Source organism: Eleutherodactylus coqui, chromosome 1, assembly GCF_035609145.1.
Source record: "Eleutherodactylus coqui strain aEleCoq1 chromosome 1, aEleCoq1.hap1, whole genome shotgun sequence".
NCBI lineage: Eukaryota > Metazoa > Chordata > Amphibia > Anura > Eleutherodactylidae > Eleutherodactylus > Eleutherodactylus coqui.
In genome coordinates this window covers 450,523,718-450,535,733 of record NC_089837.1, presented here as the reverse complement: position 1 = coordinate 450,535,733, position 12,016 = coordinate 450,523,718, and the positions used below count along the sequence as shown (strand labels likewise).

Below are 12,016 nucleotides of genomic sequence, written 5' to 3'. Positions count from 1 at the left end.
TTTTAGCTGTGTGTAGATGCACAGTAATTCACACTTCTGATATTGCGGAGGGGTCCATACAAAATTAGTCTGTTTAGGCAATTTGGTGGGATGGGAATGTGGGGAACATTCCAAGGACATTAGATCATGGTGGGACTTTGAGAAGAGCCAGCCGTCGTGTCGTGGAGGACATGAGAGCGGCCTGTTACTCATTTGGCATCTGTATAGGCTACATAATGAACACATTAAGTGGCTGGTTTGGATTATTTTGTAGCTTGCAGTTTGTTGGCTCGGCACGGATCACTTTCTATTATAAATAGTAGATGCTAGTTCAATATTTTCCTCTATTTACCCAAAAACAAAATGCATAAATCAGGTCTGATGTGTTTAGAAGCCTTTTTCTCCTAGGAGGTCCTTCAGCTAAGATCCCCGCGGATGTGGCCACTCGAATGTCCCTCTTACACTGAATGGAAGACATTTCCATAAACCTACAAGTGCTCTCCATCTACTTAACACCAGATCATCTGACAAAGGCTTGTGTGAGCCCTGAATGAGATGAGATTTGGGGATTGCTGGGGCCCCAAGCATTCATTATCCTGTCTGCAAATACAGGGGGACTCCAAAAGGAAGGCTAACTTATTCCTACGTGAATTAACATCCAGCAGCCAAAAAGACGTGAAAAGGTAGAAGAACTCCCACGTTTTTAATGCATCTTACAGATGTTTGATGCAGGCAGATGTCAACTTGGTAGTCCAGTCCCCAGTTATGGATCCCACTGCAGCGGGGATGCATTGTTTTAGGTCACGTAGCGTCGCCAGCAGCACCCACATCAAACATCTGGAAGGTGCAGTAAAAACGTGAAGAGTTCTTCTATCTCTTCATATCATTCCGGCTGTTGGATGTCGGTTCACGCAGGAATAAATCCGCTTTACTTTAGCTCCATTCGTCTGCTATCGCCCTGTGATGCTTTCTCTTTGATTCCATTTTCATAAGTTCAAGTATATTCTCCTCGAACGCGGTTCTGACAATGGGAACCGCTTCTGATGTATTTCTGGAACTCTCGGAGCCTGACATACAAATTGACTCTGAAAGAATATATATACACTTGTAGTTGTGAAGCTATTGTATTCCTTGGGAAAATAAAGTTGTGTGAAGAATAGCGGAACTATTTATAGACTTTCAAAAACTTTAGCAGTGTAAAATGTCAGAAATGAGAAGCCTTCATACCGCTGAATGACTGTATATCATAACATAGTCTAGTAGGGCCGAGTACACAGCAAATAAGTCGTTGCTCTTGTGTTCAGACATCACCTAAGTCCCCCACAACCCCTTCTTTGGCCAGTATTGGCAGTGGCTGCTTGAAGTCTGGGATATCCAGTTTTTGCTATTTTTCATGGCTGTTCATCTTATTGTGCAGCTTCCCCATGCAAAGTATAGAGAAGGTGAAGACATGGAATATTATAGATGGCACAAATGACCAAGCTGCAACTTTTAAAGGGCCCGTCCATGATTACATATTAAAATTGTTGGCTTAAGCAAAGCATAACAGTTTTTGAATTGGATTTCTAAAAATAAAATTAAAACAATGCTCCTTTTGGTCTAGGTATTGGGTTACATACTTGTTATAGCACCCCCTGGTGTTCTTTTGAGTCCTCCTTAGAGTCAGGTGGTCATACCGACTCAGCAGAGTCCCATCGGCTACATTGTCTTGCACACGGGCAATGGACTGGTTCCTGCTATTGTAGAGTGGTCAATATAAATCTGTGCACTGGAAGTGGCATCTCACGGGCACAGGACAGAGATGGTGGATCTGAGAGGGACTCAAAAGAACAGCAGTGGGCGCCATAACATATTTAAGAGCATTTTTGATAGTTGAAGTGAATATATTACTGTTAACAGAGTAATGGTGCCATCAGTATATCTCATTGTATATCACCATGTACAGGCTGTGTACACTGGCTAATCTAATTATGTAATGTACACCTAATGTAGGTACATGCAGCTTCACCTTCCGCATCAGCATCAGCATCCTTCTCTACAGTGAATGGCCACTTCAGTAGAGGCATTGGGCCTTTTCACAGTTGGAGCTTCCCTGTATGGAAATTAAAACAGGTGACCTCCTTCCACACACATTACAGCATGAAACCAAATCTGCAAGTTTTCCACGAATCTGTTTTCAGTGTGACTCCACATTAGAATGGAAAAATCGAGTCCTCTAAATAACTTCCAACGAGGCCCGGTCATCGGTACTAGAGGAGTGGGGCCATGAATTTCAAAAACTGCCAACTTTGTGGGGCTTTTGTGTGCAACGGTGTGGGTACTAGACTGAGAATGATTTTCCTCCATCACACCATTCAGCAGAAGGGGATCCTGTGGACGTAAACAACGAAAATGGGTCAGAGGAGGATGTCAAGGTTTGACAAACGTGGCACACAGTCAAGCAAGTAGGGCATATGTCTATATTTCATACACTCTAGTATATATGGTACTTTGGCCTACTAGGAGCACGTATATAGTGCTCCCTATAAGTAGCTGCCCTTAAGTCGCGCCAGAAGGCTTAAAAGGTACCTCCACTATTGGCCGCACAGATCCATAAGTGTTCCTGTTTGGACCATATGCTTTGCCGCTGGTAGACTGGTATTGAGAATTGACCAGATGAGCAGCTTATGGCCTGCAGGAATAGTTTGGCTTGCGGTGGGATATGATTGTCTGGGGTTGAGTTGCACCTGCGGTTCACTTCAGGTCATGCTTTTGTTTAACTGGCGAACGGCTATTTATTTTTCTGCACATGGCACTTTTGGCCGTTTTCTTAAGCTCCTATATTCAGCGGGCTTCGCTCCTGTTGCAGCAAGAAGCCCTTCTATAAATGGATGGTAATACTGGCCTAGTCACCGGCGGGTCTTTGTAGTTTATTCTGGGGCAGTTGTTTATAAATCCCCTTTTATTCGGTGGTTCCGTAGACCAGCTATTCTAATAGTCAGAAGTATGCTGCGATTAAGGGCTCATTCACACGGGCGCAGTCTGTGAATATGCAGCGTTTTCACGGACCGAAACACTACACGTTTCCTTTTGTATCTGGTCCTGATTGCTTTGTATTTGCATGTATTAACCGTGTTTTTTGACCCGCACAAAAAAACTTTAAGCGGATACGCTGATTTTCCTCGCATATATCATGTATATTTACACAGTCCACTGACTTCAATGGGCTATTTCTGCTCATAATAGGCTTTTTCTGAGTGTAAATACGCAGGTCTGAATACCCCAATGCAAATCAATTAAGTGCATTACATATATATATTTTGCACATGTGGATGAGATTTAAACATATTTTGTTTGAAAAACGCTAGTTAAAAAAAACAAAATGAAATACTCACCTCCCAGCCGGCGTCTGTGTGCCTGGTGCGATGGTCTCCCTGGTGGTGCGGCAAGCTGTTTGAGAATTCTCCCTGCTGTCATCTCCCTGCTCTGCTTTGAATTCCCCGCCCTCAGCGCTGTGTAAGTAAGCGCTGTGATTGAATCGAGCGCCAGCCAATCACAGCCATTCAGTGATGTCATTCACTGAATGGCTGTGAATGATCGAGCGCCGGTTGTGATTGGCCGGCGCTCAATCTAATTAGTGCTTACTTACACAGCGCCGACGGCGGGGAATTCAAAGCCAAGCAGGGAGATGACAGCGGGGAGAATTCTCAAGCAGCTTGACTCAGATTCTATATTTTTTGTTAATAACAATAGTCTTGTGTATTTAACATTAGTTTATTAAAAGTTATTGGATGGTAAGATTTAAAAACCTATTAGTTTGTGAGAGGGAAGTGGCACGCATTGGGATTTCGACTACCTAGGGGCCTACACAGTGTTTAATCCAGCACTGCGTATAGCGTGCCACATGGTTACATGCAGTGCACCACGTGGGCTTTACCGTCTATTAGGGAAGCCCACTGTTGCATATCGTGCTTTCCTACTCTGTCCTAGAAGATCGTAGTGTGGAAACTGTCCTGTGATGGAAGGACACTACACCCTGTTGACTATAATAAGGTCCATCCACTCCCACTTAGCCCTGTATTGGAGGCTCCAAACCAAGCCTCCAGCACAGTGGCCTTAGGCCAGTGGCACACGGGCTTATTCCAGCCACATTTAAGTGTCCGTAATGCAGATGAGTGTCCCAGTCTCACTTTGGGTCTTCTGATCAGAACCAGAACTCTTGAGCATTGTAGATTCCCATGATGCTCGGTGTTTGGGTCAGGAGACCTGCGGCATGGTAGGGCATGTATCCTTATATTAACCCCTTAACGACCGCCCCATCGGGAAACTACGTCCTCAGTAAGTGGGCTTTAATCCTAGAGGACGTAGTTTTATGCATCCTCTTTGGATTGATGCCCACTGGCCTGAGGACGTGACAGCTCCATGCTGTCGGTGCCCGCAGGTAGCCGACAGCATGGAGCTGTCATCCCAGGATGCGGGCAGTCCCTCCCGGTATTGCGATCGGCGCTATGCAATGGATAGCGCCGATCGCAAAAAAGTTAATAACAGTGTAAAAAAGTAGTAATTCAGCTGCTATGATGGATCGGATCCATCACGGCAGCTGAAAATACTCACACAGCTTGTCGGCGGTGTCCCCCGGAGATCTGGTCCTCCCGGACCCGCCGGCGGCCTTCTGCGCATGCGCACCAGACGATGACGTCACGCGCAGAAGCCCGGGTGTCCCCGGCAAATTTAAAATCTCTTGGCTCCCGAAGGTAGCCGGGAACCAGGAGGTGTTACCGGGGCCCGCGGTTACCGCTATCCATTGGATAGCGATGATCGCGAAAAAGTTGAAAAAGAAAAGTAAAGTTTCACCTCCCCCTCATGGATCGGATCCATGAGGGGAGGTGAAAATACTCACCCCCGGTCCTCTGCGATGTCCCGGGACCCGAAATCCCCGTCTGCGCCTGCGCGCCCGATGATTGACATCGGGCGCGTGCACAGAGGGGCTCGAGCCCCGGGAAATTCAAAATTGCTCTGCTCCTGACTGCCATGTGTAGCCAAGAGCAGAGGGATGTCACTGGGGACATGATCACTGTCATCCAATGGATGACAGTGATCATGTAAAGTAAAAAAAAAGTGCAAAAAGTAAAAAAATAAAAATAAAAAAAAGGGGTAAAAAATAAAAATTTTTTTTTAAAAAGTTAAAAAAAGCTTAGGTTTCATGTCCCCCCTACAGATCATATCCGTGAGGGAGGATGAAATGGCGGACCACGCCCCAGCTTCTGCGCACGCGCCCGTCGCCAATATGGCAGGCGCATGCGCAAAAGCCGTGGTAATTTAAAATCTCCCTGCTCCTGGCTACAAAACTTAGCCGAGAGCCTGGAGATTTCACGGGGGGCCGCGGTGAGCGGTTCCTGGTCACGTGTTCGCCGTTATCCAAAGAATAATGGCGATCACATAAAAGTTAAAAAAAGGGGAAGGTTCATCTCCCCTCACTGATGCGATCGGTGAGAGGAGATGAAACTTTTTACCGGAGGCCTCCGTATTTGCACCCCGACGCAATCTTCCGTGAACTTTCCCGTATTCTGCGCATGCGACCGCCGGCAAAACACCGGACACATGCGCAGGAGTCGGGGAGCCCAGGAAACTTAAAATCTCCTTGCTCTCGGCGACCGTTGGTCACCGAGAGCCTGGAGCGGTAGCGGGTGGCCTCATTGAGCGGTCCTCGGACACGTGAAAAAATGGTAGCGATCTACCTTAGGCCGGTCTCACATGACCGGATAGGAATTACGGATTCCGCATGCATCTGATCCGCGGTAATACGCAGATCAATCGCATTGGATTACACAATTCCGCTCACATTAGTGGGTTGGAATTATGTAATCCACTCGCAGAAAAGAGAACGCAGCAGGTTCTATTTTACCGCGGATATCCGCAACATAGAGCCCATTGTGCTCCGTGGTCGTGGATATACCTGCTGCCCATATGCAACTACCTTGTATACGGGCTGCGGGTACCCGCGTCATTGCTAGGCGACGGTGCAGGAAATACAAACAACAACAAAAAGTGTACTGCGAATGACCGCCTGTGTGAGTAGGCAGTTATGCGCAGTACATTACGCGGCCGTACGCAGGGTCACAGCCGGGCTCACAGCTGGGATCCTCTGCAGGCCTCCGCAAGCGGATTCCACCTACGGCTGCGTGAGCCCGGCGTTATTCAGACCGCTACCTGTAATACGTAATTTACAAGAAGCCCCGGGAACATTCGCCTTCCTGCAGTTCCAGGAGAAGCTTGTTGAGCGCCTTCTGTGTGAGACCGCCGCACCTCATCAAGCTTACGGAGACTCACAGAGCGCACCCCATACCCGCCACTGAGGTCAAAAAATGACCCCCAAAAAGCATGAGAGGAGGGGGGATACACGGTTTTATTGCCCCATGTACCCATCCCAACCAGCCTCCATAATTACCCGTCTTTGGAAATACTTCACAGTTCACATTATTACTCTTATCTAAGATTTGGGGAACGCCGAAAAGGGCGCGGAGGGGGGGGGGGGGGATTTTTAGGGAGTCAATTTTTATTCCGTACAAATGAGCAATGGGGCCTGGGATTTATTCAGTTGTGCCCTGCAATCCAACGGGTGTTTCCTCCATTACAGGCCTTGCCATGTTTCCTGTAAGTAGATTAGGGCCACAATGGGTATGTTTTTGAACACGGGATAAACTGTGGTATCCATTTTGGGGTGAACGTCTTCATTCATATGTGTGCTGTACAAAAAAAAAAGTTTTTAAATTGACAAAATTGCCAAAAAAATGAAAATCGTAATTTTTTCCTTCTGCTTTGCTTAAATTTATTCAAATACTGTGGTGTCAAAATACGCAGTACACCCCTAGATGAATTCGTTAAGGGGTCTAGTTTTTAAAATGGGGTCATTTGTGGGGGTTCTTTATCGTTTTGGACGCTCAATGGCTCTATAAGTGGGCAATGGGGCCTGGAATTTATTCCGTTGTACCCTAAAATCCAACGGGTGCTCCTTCCATTATAGGCCTAGCCATGCGTCCTTTAAGTAGATTAGGGCCACAAGGGGTATGGTTCTGAACACGGGACAAACAGGGGTATCCATTTTGGGGTGAAAGTCTTCATTCCTATGTGTGCTGTACAAAAAAAACAGTTTTTAAATTGATACAACTGCCAAAAAATGAAAATTGTAATTTTTTTTCCTACTGCTTTGCTTAGATTTATTCAAAAATTGTAGGGTAAAAATACACAGTACACCCCTAGATAAATTCATTAAAGGGTCTAGTTTTCAAAATGGGATCATTTGTGGGGTTCTCTGTCGTTTTGGCCGCTCAAGGGCTCTACAAGTGGGCAATGGGGTCTAAATCACCTTCATGCTATATTTCTGTTCTGAAAGCCACCGACTACTCCTTTCATTTTGGGCCCCGTTGTGCATCCAGAAAAAAGATTAGGGCCACAATGGGTATGTCTCTGAACACGGGAGAAACAGGGGTATCCACTTTGGGGTGCAAGTCTTCATTCATATGTGTGCTGTACCAAAAAAACAGTTTTTAAAACGACAGAATTGCCAAAAAAACGAAAATCACATTTTTTTTACTTTTGCTTTGCTTCAATTCATTCAAAAACTGTGGGGTCAAAATGGTCAGTACACCCCTAGATAAATTCGTTAAGGGGTCTAGTTTTCAAAATGGGGTCACTTGTGGGGGTTCTCTTTGATTTTGGCCGCTCAAGAGCTCTACAAATGTGCTACGGGGCCTAAAACGCCTTCAAGGAAAATCTATGTTCTGAAAGCCACCGACTACTCCTTTCGTTTTGGGCCCCGTTGTGCATCCAGACATGAGATTAGGGCCACAATGGGTATGTCTCTGAACACGGGAGAAACGGGTATCCATTTTGGGGTGAACGGCTTCATTCGCATATGCGTGTGCAGTGCAAAAAAGGCTGTTTTTAAAATGACAGAATTGACAAAAAAACGAAAATCACAATTTTTTTTTTTTTCCCCTTTGCTTGAATTCATTCAAAAACTGTGGGGTCAAAATGGTTAGTACACCCCTAGATAAATTCGTTAAGGAGTCTAGTTTTCAAAATGGCGTCATTTGTGGGGGTTCTCTTTGGTTTTGGCCGCTCAAGAGCTCTGCAAAAGTGCTATGGGGCATAAAACGCCTTCAAGCAAAATTTATGTTCTGAAAGACACTGACTACTCCTTTCATTTTGGCTCCCGTTGTGCATCCAGACATAAGATTAGGGCCACAATGGGTATGTTTCTGAACACGGGAGAAACGGGGGTATCCATTTTGGGGTGTAAATCCTCATTTTCATGGGCTCGATAGGAAAAAAATGTCTTTAAAATGACATATTTGCAAAAATATGAAATTTTATTTTTTCTCCCCTAAATTGAACTAATTCCTGAAAAAAAAAAGGATGGGGTCAAAATACTCATGACACCCCTCAGTGAATACATTAAAGGGTGTAGTTTTTAAAATAAGGTCATTTGTGGGGGTATCTATTATTTTGACACTTATGAGCCTTTGCAAACTTGGCTTGGTGCTCCTCAAAATGCTGAAAAGTAATGTTAAATTTGTACGTCCTCTAAATGGTTAAAAAAAACACAAGTTTTTCAAGTGTGCATTCAGAATAAAGTAAACAGATGGAAATACATATCTTATCATAAATTTGTACAGTATGTTTGGACATATTTGAGATTACGGTTGAAAATGTGAAAAAAATGACATTTTTTTTCAAAATTTTTCCTATATTGGTACTTTTAATAAATATGCACAAATTATATCGGTCTCTTTTTACAACCAAAATGAGGTACAACATGTGGCGAAAAAACAATGTCAGAATCACTGGGATATGTAAAGCCTTTACGGAGTTATGCCACGTTGAACGACGCATGTCAGATTTCCAAAATTTGGCTCTGTCACTAAGGCGCAAACAGGCTTCGTCACTAAGGTGTTAAGGATGCATAAATACAGCTTGTACTTGTGGTCATCCGCCTTAGGCTACCTATGCACGGGCGAGGGAGGGGGTTTTTTCGGGCAAAAAATGCTTCCCATCACTTCTGTGAAATAGCGATCCTCCAGCGCGGCTTTCAGGCTCATTAGAGGATCGGCAAGTGTTTCCCGTTATTTTCATTGGGGAAACTGCCTCGCCATGCCATGTTTTACAGTTCCATTGAAGGTAATGGCCAACACATTTCAAGGAACATCAAAAGAAAGGACATGTATTGCTCATGTATATGACTCCATTCAAAAGAATGGGGTTCATATTCGTGCGTCTCTCAGCCCACAAACCTTGCGCGAGTTTCTAGGCCATGTGAAACCAAATTTTTTTTGTTTGCTTGGGGACTTGAACTTGCAACTCAGGACCTGTGATGTCACCGGGGCTCTGAGCTCCGTCCCTCACAAACGTGATCAGGAGGGGGGGGGGGGGGGGGCGGCGGCGGCGCTCAGAGGCCTGTTGACTGATCACATGTAACTCGCTCACAGACGGGTGGTCGTTAGTATCTTAATACTGCAATACATCAGTATTGGTATTTCTGCCTGCATTCTTTTAAGCTGCAGACCCTGCGTAATAGGAAGCCCTGGGGCCTCTAGAAGACACTGGGCTGCCATGTCAACTGTACAGATCTCCTTGTAGTGGTGGCTCCACCAAATGCTGATCGGGGCATTTTAAATGCTGCTGTCAAAACTGACAATGACATTTAAAGGATTAATAGCTACGATCGGTGTGGAATGCTGATCACAGCTGTTGTGGCCGGGTGCCTGCTGTCCAACACGGCCGACACCTGTCATGCATGGAGTATGCTTGGATCCTGCTCCATGCAAACTCTGCACATCAATGACACAAATATGTCCTGGGGTTCTAAGAGGTTAAGGATCAAGAGTGTTGGCTTATCATTAGGGATTCACTTCAAATGTCTGCTCCTAACATACACCATTGTCTTTGTATCCCTGTACTTTCATATATCGTCAGGCATGGTCCATGGGGTTGGTCAATGACTGTTCTGTACTCTTTATTTCCAGGCTTGGAAGGTAAAGGCATTAGATTCAGTTCCTGCTACATAGGGTATTAGGGGGGGTCTTATTGCAATCAATTCTATGATCCTGGTTCTCAGTTTGGTCTGTAGGTCTAAAACCCAGATAGTAAAACCACCTTCTTCTCTTCCACAGAAACCTGCCAACATTTTAGTCATGGGTGAAGGTCCGGAACGAGGACGAGTAAAAATAGGTTTGTGCAAAAAAAAAAAACCCACGTTTTTGTTTAATCCTATTAATAGTATGCCAAGCCAGACAGCCCAGCCAAGAAGAACTTGTGTAGAAAGTGGCTTTTCCTACAAACCTCAGCATATCCAGTCATCAGGCTTACAAATCTGTTACACACTGATGGCAAACCCGCTCTGCTAATGGATTACCAGCATGCACAAATGTCATGATAGACAATTGCTAAAAGGCAGGGCCTGGGTTTTTAATCCAGTTTCTCATAGTCCCTAATGACTCGTTGCCTCAGTTGTATGTTCTGTATATCTCTCTGTGCGTAAAGGTGAACCTGCACTAATAACCCCACATAACCTTTTATAACCAAACTCTAATTTCGTGAAGCTTCAGCCTCACCTGCTGACATCTGTTCCAAAAAAGGTGGGATGCTGTATAAAAAGTCAAAGGAGAAATGCAAGGACTTTGATCGCTCATATAGTGATGAGTTATGTTCTATTGTGAATGTAATGGTCAAAGTTGTAAGCGACCTTCTTCTTTAAACAGAATTAAATAATTTAGAAATTAATGGCAGCAACACATCTCCCAAAAGTTGTCACAGGGCCATATCTAGCCTTGTGTTGATGAGAAGACAATACTTCTGCTGTGCTACCTAGTGGAATGCAGAATTCCTGCAAGTAAATGTCAGACTTTTTAGATGAGCGTTATTACTGGGGGATTTTAAGGCAAAGCCAGAATACCATACACAGGCTGCTGTTTCGGGGTGTTTGCCCCTCATTAGTGTGCAGTAAGGTCCTAGCTTGGCTGGTGAGAAGCCTATGATGTGGGTCAGGAGATTTATCGGTTCTCCTTAGGGAGAAAGTGTGTGAGGAGACTTCTATAAGGCCATCTAAGCTTCTCTGGGAAATGTTCAAATGAGTAGATGCTAGCATCCCCCCTTTTTACAACAGTCTGTCTCACTTCCCAGGTGTTTACAACCATTCTTGTCTGATGTAGGATTCTAGCTGCTCCACAGTCCGGGGTCGTCTTTGCTGGATTTTTCGTTTCGTAATGTGCCAAATATTTTCTACCAGTGAAAGGTCTGGACAGTTCAGCACCCGGGCTCTTCTGTGAAGCCATGTTGTTGTGATGGATGCCATATGTGGCTTAGCATTCTCTTGCTGAAATATGCTAGGCCTTTCCTGAAAGGGACATTTTAAATTACTTTTGGCCCATAGAAGATGCTGGCATTTCTGGATTGTGTCTTTGCATGATACAGCTTCACCACTTGCATTTGAGGATTGCATGGTGAATGGTGTTCATAGACAATGATTTCTGAAAGTATTCCTGAGCCCATGCAGGGATTTGCCCCAATGGTCCACTTGCCACAGGAAGAGCTCAATCTAATTCGCACAATCTAGTACTTGCAGCCTATTCTAGCGCCACTTCTACCTCCTGTCATTTGCGTGCAGTCTAACCGCGCACAGCATAGCCCGACTCCTCTTCTCTCATTACAGTATGGGTGATGTATGGCTAGATTTTTACATAGTCCTCTATAGGGGAGGGCAGGTCTGCCTGTAGGATCTCAAAAACAGTGTTTGCATAGGATAGCAGAGATCCGCAATAGTTGCTAAACACATGCACAGATCATTGCTGTGCAAAATCCAAGCTTATTTACAGCAAATACCTTACGCATAAATCTCCGTATATCAAGACTTCAGGTAAGAAGTTACATGGGAGACGCTGCTTTTCACTAAACTTCTCTACTAACTTATTACGGTTCTTGGAAACATTAGCTTTATGGGCAAAACCAATCCAAAAAGGGCAGGAAAGGTGCTATTTTTGCAAGCCTTTGAACAGGCAGC

The 12,016-nt window shown here is 44.8% G+C and overlaps 1 protein-coding gene across 1 annotated transcript in view; it reads left to right on the top strand.

Moving 5' to 3' along the window:
- The window catches only part of CDK8 (cyclin dependent kinase 8), a 65,856-nt gene that overhangs the window by 34,330 nt on the left and 19,510 nt on the right, over positions 1-12,016 (top strand). Inside the window, exon 5 of the mRNA XM_066583420.1 lies at positions 10,131-10,188. Within this exon, the coding sequence (XP_066439517.1) occupies positions 10,131-10,188 (58 nt within the window). The remainder of the gene's footprint in view (positions 1-10,130; positions 10,189-12,016) is intronic.